The following is a 12,671-nucleotide window of genomic DNA, read 5'->3' as shown; positions in this document are numbered from 1 at the left end:
ATAGACATGCCAGGCTATAGGGTCTATAGGGCCCAGAGTGGCTAGCCCCCAGTGTGTGTCCCCTATCAAAATCTCAGGCTATAGGGTCCAGAACGGCCCTTTCCCTATGTGTACCCCCCATAGAGATCACAGGCGAGGTTTCTATATGGTCTCGAGTGGCTGTTCCCCAGTGTGGTCCCTACGGAGACCCCAGACTGTCTGATCTATAGGGTTTGGAGTGGCCCATCCCTAGGCAAATGGTCTGTGAAGAGGGCAGGGTAGGAAGTGCTGGCAGAAGTGCCCTGCCCTCCCCCAGGTGTGCCCCCTGCACCTCCTGTGTGTGCCCTGGTCCCCCGTGTGCCCCATGCCCCCCACCCGCAATGCCCAGCACCGGCTGCTCACCAGATAGTTCTCGTCCTGGAAGGCGAAGTGCAGCTGGGTGATCCAGCGCTTGTCTCCGTTCACCAGCACGTCCCGCTCCTCACGGAAACAGGACACCTGCCCCCATGGGAGAGATGCTGAGCCTGGCTTGGGGAGGCCACCTGGGCCCGGGGGACAGGGGGTGAGAGGGGCCAGCCAGGCTGGGCGAGGATCTGGGCCCCACAACAGGGCCCCCAGCTCCTTAGGACCCCACAGTGCGGCTAGGGGCAGCTGGACAGAGGTAACGGAGATGGGGAGATGGGCCCAGGGCCCTGCCACGGGCAGGGGGGAGGGTGGTTGAAGAGATGGGGCAATGCCATGGGGAGGAGTGCGCAGAGAGAGGCTTGGGCCAGGGGGGTGGGTAGATTAGGTGCGGATACAGGGCTCTGATGGGGCAGGACTCAGAGAGTCTGGCCTGAAGAGCCCGAGGCCAGAAGGGACCATTGTGACCCCATCTCATCTGACCCCCTGGATACTCCAAGCCACAGACCTGCCCCCCCCCACATAATTCCCAGGGCAGGTTGTTTACAAACACCCCCAGCCTTGACTCAAATGTGGCCAATGCTGGAGAAGCCACCACACCCCTCGGGAAGCTGTTCCCAGGGTTAATGACTCTCCCTCTTAAAAATTGATCCCGTATTTCCAGCGTGAATTTCTCTCCCTTCAACTCCCAGCCCCCTGATCGTGTGAGACCTGCCTCTGCTAGGCTGGAGAGCCAGGGTTCAATATTCGTTCCCCACATCGGCTCCGATGGACAGAAATAAAGTCCCCCCTTAACCGTCTCTTTGTTAAGCTAAATACATTGAGCTCCTGGTGTCTCTCGCTGCAAGGCAGGTTTCCTAACCCTTCGATCCTTCTCGTGGCTCTTCTCCGAGCCCTCTGCAATTTATCAGCGTCTTTCTCGAGCTGTGGGCCCCAGAACTGGCCCCAGGATCCCAGCAGCGATCGCACCAGGGCCAAACACAGAGTAAAGTCCCCTCTCTGCTCCTGCTGGAGATTGCCCTGGTCAGGCTGCTGGGATACAGGGGCAATGCCGGAGGGGGCAGAGCAGAGCAGATGGGGCAGTTCAGGGGCTCTTACCCTGCAGGCCCAGACACAGGGCAGGCCCCGGAGGGGGGGAGGGCAGAGGATCTGGGACGTAGTGCGGGTGGGGGTTATTGCTTGGGGGCAGACAGATGAAGACACTGTCCAGAAGGAATTAGCAATATGGCATGCCATGGGTGGGGGATGACAACTGGGCCATGCCATCATGGGGGCAGGAATGGGGGTGGGTGGCTGAGCCATGCCATGGGGGGGCAGGTGGGGGCAGTGGTAACGTTCCAGCCCAGGGTGGCCACGGATGGGCACCCAGGAGAGGCACTGGAAAGGGGGCATCTGAACCTTTAGGGAAGCCCAAGGCCCGTTTGGGATCAGCCCCTGGCACCCAGCGCCCCCCAGCTCCCCCACGTGACTCACGCCTCCGACTCACCTCGCCCCGCTTCAGCATGTCCCACTTGTTCATGATCTTCATGGCGTACACCTGTGATGTCCTCTTCATCTTCACCACCGCCACCTGTCGGGGGGAGGGACATGGCCCCTGGCTGGCACAGAGACACCCCAGCAGGAGGGGGCAGACTCGCTGTCTCCGTGCAGCTCCCAGCGGGAACAGTGCCCATCCCAGCACCAGCATCCACAGCCTGGGATGGTCACAGGGCCGGAATAACGGCCCCTCCAGGAATCCAGGGCTGGGGTGCAGTGGGGTGTGGGAAGCAGGGATAGGGCGCTGCAGTACCACCTCCCTGGGGGCAGGGAGCGAGCAGGGCAGAACCTGCCAGCCCCAGGGGGAAGGTTATGAAGTGGGTCACTGGTGAGTCCCCCTTACCAATCCGCCAGAGTGGCACTGACCACTCCACACTGCCCAAGCTGTAGGGCAGAGGCTTGACACCGCTGGTTCTGCAGCACTTGGTCCCTCTCCAACCCAACACATCTGGGGATTGAACCCATATCCTTAGTGGGAAGGACAGGCCCTGACGCTGTGGCTAGGAGACCTTCCTCCCTGCATTGAGCAGGCTAGAGAGAACATAAGAGTGGCCAGACTGGGGCAGGCCAATGGGCCAGCTAGCCCAGTATCCTGACCCTGAAGTGGCCACTGCCAGATGCCAGGGAATGACCAGAACAGGGCAATTACCAACTGATCCATCTCCTGTCATCCAGTCCCAGCACCCAGCAGTCAGAGGCTTAGGGACACCCGGAGCATGGGGCTGCGTCCCTGACCATCTTGGAGAATTGATGAGCCTATCCTCTCATTCTTTTCTGAAGCCACTTGTACTTCTGACTGTCACAGCATCCCCCAGCAGTGAGTTCCACAGGTTGACTGTGCGTTGAGTGAATTAGTCCTTCCTTTTGTGTGCTACTGACAGTTAGAGCTGGACAAACTTTTCCACCCCGAACCGGTTTTTCTGTGAAAAATGCAGATTGGGCAACCCCAGGACACACCATGCATTTCAAGTGGCAGGGAGGCCAGGGGGGAGGAAATCAAAAAGTTTCATTCCACCGTTTCCAAAACCAAGCAGTTCCCTTGGAAGCGACTTTACATTCCCAACTGTCCTTTTCTTTCATTTCAGATTTTAAACGTCAAAAAAGCTCCAAACAAAACAAAACATTTTCTTTGGCCCAGAAGGGGGGGGGGGTTAACTTTGCAAGTCACCAAAACAAAAAAAACAAATTTGCCTTTTCGGCTCGACACAAACCCATTTTGTCTGGATCCTTTGGGATCGCCAGCGAATGGACAGCACCGGCTCTCCTGCGGCTCCCTGGGGCAGCCCACGGCACCCCGCTGGGGGCTGGCAGCAGGGGGGCCCGGGGCCTGGGCTGTGTTGACTCAGCCGGACACCTGGCAGCTGCGCCCCCTGTCCCCCATGCACAAGGCCAGGGCTGGGATCCCCGTGCGACCCCGATGAGGCGTTACCCGGCTGCCTGGCATGCCGGCCGCCCTGCGGCCCTGCCAGCTGCTGGCCCGGCTTCCCGGCACGCGGCCCCTTCTCACCTCGCTGAATGCGCCGCGCCCGATCACCTTCAGGATCTCAAAGTCGTCTCGCTGCAGCTGCAGTTCCTTGATCCGGGCGGTCACTGGCTCGGCTGCAGGGGCACAGGAGGGAGGCGGGTTAGTAAAGCTGCGGGGGGGGGGCACACTGCAGTTGACCTTTTGTGCCTTCCTCAGCACCCGGAAGCCATCGGCCCCATGCAAGCCCCTCGCCCGCCCCCCACAGCCCTCGGTCCTGCACCTCCCCATCCCCCTCCAGCCAGCCCTGTGCACCCTCCTCGCCTGCCCCCCACAGCCCTCGGTCCTGCACCTCCCCATCCCCCCTCCAGCCAGCCCTGAGCGCCTCCCTCGCCTGCCCCCAACAGCCCTCGGTCCTGCACCTCCCCATCCCCCTTCCAGCCAGCCCTGGGCACCCCCCTTGTCCACCCCCCACAGCCATCAGTTCTGCACCTCCCCATCCCCCCCCGCCAGCCCTGGGCACCCCCTCGCCCACCCTCCACAGCCCTCGGTTCTGCACTTCCCCATCCCCCCACAGCCAGCCCTGTGTGCCCCCCTCACCTGCCCCCCACAGCCATCGGTCCTGCACCTCCCCATCCCCCCCACCAGCCAGCCCTGGGCACCCCCCTTGTCCACCCCCCACAGCCATCAGTTCTGCACTTCCCTATCCACCCCCACAGCCAGCCCTGTGTGCCCCCCTCACCCGCCCCCCACAGCCATCAGTTCTGCACCTCCCCATCCTCCCCACACCCAGCCCTCTGCACCCCCCTCACCTGCTCCCCCAGTCCTTGGTTCTGCACCTCCCCATCCCCCCCACAGCCAGTCCTGTGCAGCCCCCTCACCCGCCCCCCATAGCCATCGGTTCTGCACCTCTCCATCCCCCCCACAGCCAGCCATGTGGGGGAGGGTAGAATGGGGCCCTGGCACTCACAGGGATCCCCCATCCATGCACACCCCTTCTGGGGCTGGTCCCCCTCGAGATTCTCCTCTCAGGCCCCTCAGTCTCCGGGGGCTGATTGTTTGGTCCTGAATGCAGGCCAGGCTCAGGTGCTGGGGGGGCAAGGTCTAGCTCACGCGCCTCTCTCAGCGTCAGCCCCAGCCTGCTCAACACCCGCCTGCAGCTTGCCGGTACCGAGTACTTTCATTTCTTCTGGGTCTCCTGCCCTGCCAGAGCCCCAAGCGTGCTGGACAAATTCAACCACAATGCAGCCACCTCTGGGGCGGGGTGCAGCAGCTGTGCCAAACGCTCACGAGGTGCGACAGAGAAGCCAGCGCAACCCCGAGAATGTGACCAGTCACAGCAAAAAAAAAAAAAAAAAAAAAGTGGGTTTCTTCACCTGGCTACCTAGCCAAGCAAGGGGCGTTTTCACCTGGCTGGCATGGATGGAAAGCAGCCCTGTCCCTTGTCCCCTGCTGGCTGCCTCCAGGGAAAAGCCACAGCCCGGGTCCATCCCAGCATGAGCTGGATGTGCCACCAGGGCTCTGCGTGCGCGCGGGGGTGAAATCCGGGCTGCTGGGGCAGCGTCAGGGGCTGCGGTGCCATCTAGGTGCGGTGCAGACAGCCTCCAGTCCCAAAGTGCACCAGCTGCTGGTCCAAGACCCTAGCCGGCGTTTCCGATCCACAACCCCATTCCCCGGGCATCCTGCTGGGGGAGTGGTCGCCAGTCATTTTTCACCGGGGTCAGGGACAGCACCAGGGGCCCGGGGATCCTGCAGCCAGGAACAACATGTGGTTTTACCCCACGTTTGCTAACACCTGGTAAGACCCGAGTGCGGACAAGGCAGTTTGGTTCACACACATTAGCCGGCTGCGGGAAACACAAAGGGGTCTGTCTACACTGCAGTGGCAGCCCTGGGCTCGTGGAACTGGAGTGAGCAGTCATTGGGTTTGTTACCCTAGGGCTGAGCATCAGCATCCATTGATAACCTCTTGTTAGGAAGTGTTGAACCCGAGGCCCAACCTGGGGCTGCAGCATCTACACTGCCCCACCGAAACCCGAGCCCCACCACCGGTATCCCAGACTTCCTAGCGTCCTCCCAAAATGGGGCCGCTCTAGCCCTTTGTGGTGCAGGGTAGAAAAACTTGACTGTCCAGAGTCAGTCGGCCCAGGGGATTGTGGGATACTTTTGGTGGCCTCCCAGAACACAAGTCCAGGGGGGCCTGAGTCTACACTGCGAGCAACAGGACTTGAACCCTGGGTCCTGGCTTGACTCAGGCTTGGACTCTCTGCCCTGTAGGGTCGTGGGAGGCTAGGTCCAAGTCCTGGGTTAGCACAGTTGGTGTGTAGATAGAAGATGGTTTAGTTTGGAGCCTGAGTTCGAATCCTGGGCTCACGGGGCAGTGTAGCCCTACCCTGGGAGGGGAGCCTGGAGCAGCTAACGCGTGGGAAAATTACAAGTTGCCCTTATCCGTGCCGAGACTTTCCCGCCTGTTCCAAAAAGCCCTTTGTCCCTAGTGTGGACGCAGTGCTGGAAACGGTGCTGAACTTGGGGGAGTAATAACACCGGATCTACCTGAGGCTCCATGGACTCCGGTAACCCGCCTCCAGACATACCGGATCAACCCGGGGGCTCCAGTATCCTGCCTCCGGCCACACTGGATCAACCCAGGGCTCTGCCTCGGCCGGTATCCTGCCTCCGGCCACACCGGATCTACCCAGGGCTCCATCTCAGCTGGTATCCCATCTCCGGCCACACCGGATCAACCCAGGGCTCCGTCTCGGCCAGTATCCCACCTCCGGCCACACCGGATCAACCCAGGGCTCCGTCTCGGCTGGTATCCCACCTCCGGCCACATTGGATCAACCCAGGGCTCCGACTCAGCCAGTATCCCACCTCCGGCCACACCGGATCAACCCAGGGCTCCGTCTTGGCCAGTATCCCACCTCCGGCCACACCGGATCAACCCAGGGCTCCTTCTCGACCGGTATCCCGCCTCCGGCCACACCGGATCAACCCAGGGCTCCGTCTCGGCCAGTATCCCACCTCCAACCACACCGGATCAACCCAGGGCTCCGACTCAGCCGGTATCCCACCTCCGGCCACACCGGATCAACCCAGGGCTCCATGGACTCCAGTATCCCACCTCCAGCAGCGGCCATATGAAGGTCTCACACATGCATTCGCCTCCTGGCTGCGTGGTGCTATTCCATGGGAGCAGTGGCCTTCCTGACTCTGCCGGTGAGTAGCTCTCAGCTGAAGCGCGAGGATGGGGAGCCTTGGTGCTTTTATCCCAGCTGAACCACTGGAGTCAGTCTGCCTGCACCTGCTGCAGGCCTCGACCCTGCTGCCCCAGAGCAGGGCTGCAAGGGGGTCCCGGGAGATCCTGACCAAGGCATACACCAGCCACCCCAGCTCTCTGGATCTCTGCTTCCCAGGTCCGCCCTGGGGCCTGTCCCAGCCAGTCCAGGATGGACGACCTCTGTGTTGTCCCATTGTGTCTCGCCTGTAGCGCCGCAGGGTGTGATCGGGGCGGGAGCCATCCAGAAGGATGCCAACTGCAGTGGAACCTCTCCCTCCGGCAGCACTGATCCAACAGCCCATCGTGTGGCTGGGCTCACCATCTTCTGGATGGAAAACTGAGCCCCTGACTGCCCCCGACCCCTAAAGATCCTGGGACATTTCCAACAAGATAACGATAGTCCTGGCCAAAATCTATCATCTCCTTAAACTTCTGCTGTGTGTTAGCTAGGCCCCCTCCACTTCTGTGCTGCATCGTCGGCAGGCAGCTCTTTAAACAGCTGCTGCATCCCACACCAGAGGTGGCTGCCTTTTGGTGGTGGGGAAAAGGGAATCAAGGTGAGAAAAGATTATTAAGAAGCACAAGCTTTTGGCTCCTATTCTCAAAAAAGCCTGTAAGCAGAGGGGTTAGATCTCTCTGCATGTTGAAGAGGGGATGGTGAGTTACTCTCCGTCAGTATGCAGGGAGGGCACCACTTCTGGAGAGGAAGGCAAGCAGCCACCACGCACACAAAGTCCCTTGCCTAACATCACCAGGACTTCTGAGGCTGAGCTGGGACCAGACCTCCCACCCCCTGACTCGTAGCCTTGGGCATTAGCTCCTTGAGTCTCTCACTGTAAGGCAGGTTTTCTAATGCTTTGATCATTCTCTTGGCTCTTCCCTGACCCCTCGGCAATTTATCAGCATCCTTGAATTGTGGGCACCAGAACTGGACCCCGGATCGCAGCAGTGGTCGCACCCAGGCCCAATCCAGAGGGAAAATCACCTCTCTGCTCCTCCGCAAGACACCCCTGTGGGTGCGTTAGCCTGTTTGGCCCCGGCGTCGCACTGGGAGTTCGTGTTCTGGTGATCGTTCCCCGCGACCCCCAAATCTTTTCAGAGTCACTGCTTCCCAGGAGAGCCCCCATCATGTGAGCACGGCCCCCATTCTTTGTTCCCAGACATTTAGCCGTGATAAAATGCTCTGTGTCCATGATCGGTCCCCTTCCTTCCGAGCTGCTGGAAGCTTCCCCATCTCTGCCAGTCTCTCAAGGTGCCTGTCGCTGCAGCATCTAAACATGGGTGAGGCGCTAACTCCCCTGTGCAGCCAGCCTCACGTTCCCCTCGAGCGGCTGCTTCACTAAGAGAATAACGGCCAACTACTGCTGCCGGCTGGCGCTGGCGCTCCTTTAGCGCGAGGCTGGGCAGGCTCATAGAATCATAGAATCATAGAATCATAGAATATCAGGGTTGGAAGGGACCCCAGAAGGTCATCTAGTCCAACCCCCTGCTCAAAGCAGGACCAAGTCCCAGTTAAATCATCCTAGCCAGGGCTTTGTCAAGCCTGACCTTAAAAACCTCTAAGGAAGGAGATTCTACCACCTCCCTAGGTAACGCATTCCAGTGTTTCACCACCCTCTTAGTGAAAAAGTTTTTCCTAATATCCAATCTAAACCTCCCCCATTGCAACTTGAGACCATTACTCCTCGTTCTGTCATCTGCTACCATTGAGAACAGTCTAGAGCCATCCTCTTTGAAACCCCCTTTCAGGTAGTTGAAAGCAGCTATCAAATCCCCCCTCATTCTTCTCTTCTGCAGACTAAACAATCCCAGCTCCCTCAGCCTCTCCTCATAAGTCATGTGCTCTAGACCCCTAATCATTTTTGTTGCCCTTCGCTGTACTCTTTCCAATTTATCCACATCCTTCTTGTAGTGTGGGGCCCAAAACTGGACACAGTACTCCAGATGAGGCCTCACCAGTGTCGAATAGAGGGGAACGATCACGTCCCTCGATCTGCTCGCTATGCCCCTACTTATACATCCCAAAATGCCATTGGCCTTCTTGGCAACAAGGGCACACTGCTGACTCATATCCAGCTTCTCGTCCACTGTCACCCCTAGGTCCTTTTCCGCAGAACTGCTGCCGAGCCATTCGGTCCCTAGTCTGTAGCGGTGCATTGGATTCTTCCATCCTAAGTGCAGGACCCTGCACTTATCCTTATTGAACCTCATTAGATTTCTTTTGGCCCAATCTTCCAATTTGTCCAGGTCCTTCTGTATCCTATCCCTCCCCTCCAGCGTATCTACCACTCCTCCCAGTTTAGTATCATCCGCAAACATCCTGCGGATCCCCTCTAGAAGAGTACGGGAGTGTTGCCCCAACTCCCGCATGGGACCACGAACTCCCGCATGAGAGCAGACCAGGACTACCACGGAAGAATGGCCATCAGGCAAGCGGTGCAGGCCAGTGACTTACTGGAGTCTGGGTCCCCCCCTACCCCAGCTCTCTGCAAGCAATTGGGGGCAGGAACCAGCCTGGGTCATGTCGGCTCCTTTAACCCCAGATGGAGTAAGACGCTGGCAGGTCAAGTGTTGAAAGGCAAGGACAGGAGATGTGTCCCAGCCCACCACCGGAGGCCCCCAGCCCCTCTGGAGCGAGCAGGGGGAGAGATTTGGCCAGGCCGATAGGTGATGGATGAAGATTAATGGAGGAGGGGGGAATAGAGAGAGGGAGGGAAGAGACCACAGCAAAGGGGCAGGGCCCCATGCATGAAGGGGGCATATCACCAACATCTTCCCCCAACCCTGCACGGGACCCCCAGCCCGGGCATCTTCCTCCACAGCTGGGCAGGGAGAGGCCATGACCCCTTACTCCCATCATGTGTGCGAACAAAGGGGCCAGCCTGGGCTGAGTGGGGGATGGTCAGAGGGTGCTGGGGCCGGGGGGTAGCTAGCTGGATTTCGGGGGCCATTAGCCCCAGTGAAGGTGGGAGCCCCTCTGCTGCTAGTTCAATCACCTCAAGCCTGGGCTTGGACGGGCAGGGGATGGTGGGTGCCAAGCTTACAGAGGCTCTCAACCCCGGGGCGGGGGGCACGGCACACTCCTAACAAGCTTTAGGGGTGGTAACGATCGCTCGCTGCTAACACTTGCCCGTGCTCCCTGCCCGCAGCTGGGACAAGAACCCAGGAGTCCGGACTCCCCCCTCCCCCATGCTCTGACCACTAGACCTCCTGAGACCCAGTTCCCTCCTCCTGCCATGCAGGAAGCAAGGTCAGGGGGCCGAGGTGCCCTCAACCCGGCACTCGGCCGCCCGCCTTCCCCGCCAGATGATTCTTTGGACGCAGAAGTTTGAAAATAGCCCAAGGTCTGAACTGGGGATGGGGGGGACAGGGGGGAAGATGCAGCCAGGCGAGATCCAGAGCTAAATCCGTCCCCTTTGGCCGGGCAGCGGGCGGGCAGGCGGGGGCAGATCGTGACAGTCTATTAATATCAGCAAGTGTAAACACCGCAGCGGGCAGGGAGGGGGCATTGTTTGGGGAAGTGGAATGGGGAGGTCTGGCACCCTGGCCATGCCTGGCACCGTGGGAGAGACAAGGCAATGCCAGCTCTGCGGATGGGCGGCCCTGGGGCAGACGGATAGCCAGGAGCTGTCTCCCTCTGGGGCACTGCCCCACGTGGGCAGGAATCTGGGCCGGATCAGAGCTCAGCGAGCTCAGAGCCCCACTAAAACCCTTGTAGCTCAGGCTGACTGACCAAGCGCCCTCTCCTCCAGCCACCTCCCTCCGCGTCCCCCGGGTCCTTATCCCCCTCATGGCTGATGGCAACGCAGCATCCCCCTCCCTGGGCACCCCGAATCACCCCTTCCTGCCACACCCCAAAGGCCCCTCCACTCCCGCAACACCCCGCAGACTCCTGTCTCTGCCACACCCCAAATGCCCCTCCACCCCCACAGTGCCCCAAACACCCCTGCCACGCCCTGCACGCCCCTCCATCCCCGAATGCCCCAAATCCCCAAACACCCCTGCTGTGCCCTGCACACCCCTCCACCCCGCAGCACCCTGCATGCCCCTGTCTCTGCCACACCCCAAATGCCCCTCCACCTCCGCAGCACCCCATATGCCCCTCCACCCCCACAGTGCCCCAAATGCCCCTGTCCCTGCCATGCCCCCCACACCCCTCCACCCCCGCAGCACCCCACATGCTCCTCTACCCCCACAGTGCCCCAAATGCCCCTGTCCCTGCCATGCCTCCCAAGCCCCTCCACCCCGTAGCACCCTGCATGCCCCTCCACCCCCACGGTGCCCCAAACGCTCCTGCCACATCCTGCACGCCCCTCCATCCCCAAATGCCCCTGCCATGCCACGTCCCAAACACCCCTCCACCCTCGCAACACCCCAAACACCCCTGCAGTACCCTGCACACCCCTCCACCCCTGCAGCACCCCGCACGCCCCATCTCTGCCACACCCCAAATGCCCCTCCACCCCCACAGCAACCCGCACACCCCTATCTTTGCCACACCCCAAATGCCCCTCCACCTCTGCAGCACCCCGCATGCCCCTCCACCCCCACAGTGCCCCAAATGCCCCAGTCCCTGCCACGCCCCAAATGTTTCACAGGCCGCAGCTTCCTAGCGAGTCGATGAAAAATACCTCATGGAAAAATGGAGCAGAGCCAGCAGGGCGCTGGGTCTGACCCACTCGCTTTAGAGACACCTAACAAATCTAGTGGTTAGAACAGGGGGGCTGGGAGCCAGGGCTCCTGGGTTCTCACCCCAGCTCTGGCAGGGGAGTGGGGTCTAGTGGTTAGAGCGGGGGGGCTGGAAGCCAGGACTCCTGGGTTCTATTTTTCTGCTCTGTGACAGCCCCTCCCTGTGCCCCACTCTCCTGCTGGTGGCAATGAAGGGGGAGGGCCAGGAAGAGGAATTATGACTATCACACCTGCACCCCTGAGCCCTGGCGGGGATCAGCGCGCCAGGCGCTGCACAGACCCGGCAGGGGCAGAGGCCCTGTCCTGCGTGCCGAGGGCTGCCCCCCACCAAGGCCTGGCGCTGGGAGGAGAGCAGTGGCCAGCAACACTTTAGTGAAGACGTGGGGCTATTTTTGGACACTTCACCCCCCCCCCCTTGGTGGGGGTGGAGGCAGCTTTGCGGGAGGCCTTGGAGCTCTGACAGAATCCCCCTTGCCCCCCCCCCCGCCCCTTCCTCCAGCTCCTATTTCGGGCTGCGGCCGGTTGGGAATCTGGGCTCGCTGCAATTCTCAGATTCCAGCCGGGCCTAGGCGGGGCTCGTGCCCGGGGCGGAAATTCCTATGCCTGAAACTTTCCATATACAAGCTACGCCCCCCCAGCCCCCCATGCCCTGCCCCCACTAGTGCCCCCCAGATCCCCCTCCACCCCCTCTCCCCACCCCCACTAGTGCCCTACAGCTCCCCCCCGCTCCCCAGCCCTGCTAGTGCCCCACAGCACCCCCCACTCCCCCTCCACCCCCCTCCTCACCCCCAATAGTGCCCCACAGCTCCCCCCCGCTCCCCAGCCCTGCTAGTGCCCCACAGCTCCCCCCCCGCTCCCCAGCCCTGCTAGTGCTCCACAGCACCCTCCCATTCCACGCCCCCACTAGTGCCCCACAGCACCCCCCCAGCGCCCTGCCCCTGCTAGTGCCCCACAGCTCCCCCCTCCCCACCCCCACTAGTGCCCCACAGCACCCCCCACTCCACACCCCTGCTAGTGCCCCACAGCTCCCCCCTGCTCCCCAGCCCTGCTAGGGCACCACAGCACCCCCCCAGTGCCCTGCCCCTGCTAGTGCACCACAGCACCCTCCCACTCCATGCCCCCACTAGTGCCCCCCAGCACCCCCCAGCTTCCCCTCCACCCCTCTCCCCACCCCCACTAGTTCCCCACAGCACCCCCCACTCCACGCCCCCGCTAGTGTACCACAGTGCCCCCCAGCTCCCCCTCCACCCCCTCTCCCCACCCCCGCTAGTGCCCCACAGTACCCTCCCACTCCACGCCCCCACTAGTGTCCCACAGCACCTC

At 61.2% G+C, this 12,671-nt stretch overlaps 1 protein-coding gene across 7 annotated transcripts in view; it reads right to left on the bottom strand.

Moving 5' to 3' along the window:
- The window catches only part of DMPK (DM1 protein kinase), a 37,652-nt gene that overhangs the window by 19,392 nt on the left and 5,589 nt on the right, over positions 1-12,671 (bottom strand). For all 7 annotated transcript variants that reach the window (XM_038381663.2, XM_043501137.1, XM_038381664.2 and 4 more), the window contains exons 2-4: positions 3,425-3,516; positions 1,868-1,951; positions 382-477 (exon numbers count right to left, since the gene is read on the bottom strand). In XM_038381663.2, coding sequence (XP_038237591.1) covers positions 382-477; positions 1,868-1,951; positions 3,425-3,516 — 272 coding nt within the window. The remainder of the gene's footprint in view (positions 1-381; positions 478-1,867; positions 1,952-3,424; positions 3,517-12,671) is intronic.

This window comes from Dermochelys coriacea, chromosome 23 (genome assembly GCF_009764565.3).
Source record: "Dermochelys coriacea isolate rDerCor1 chromosome 23, rDerCor1.pri.v4, whole genome shotgun sequence".
Classification (NCBI taxonomy): Eukaryota; Metazoa; Chordata; order Testudines; family Dermochelyidae; genus Dermochelys; species Dermochelys coriacea.
This window is presented reverse-complemented; position numbering and strand designations above follow the sequence as displayed.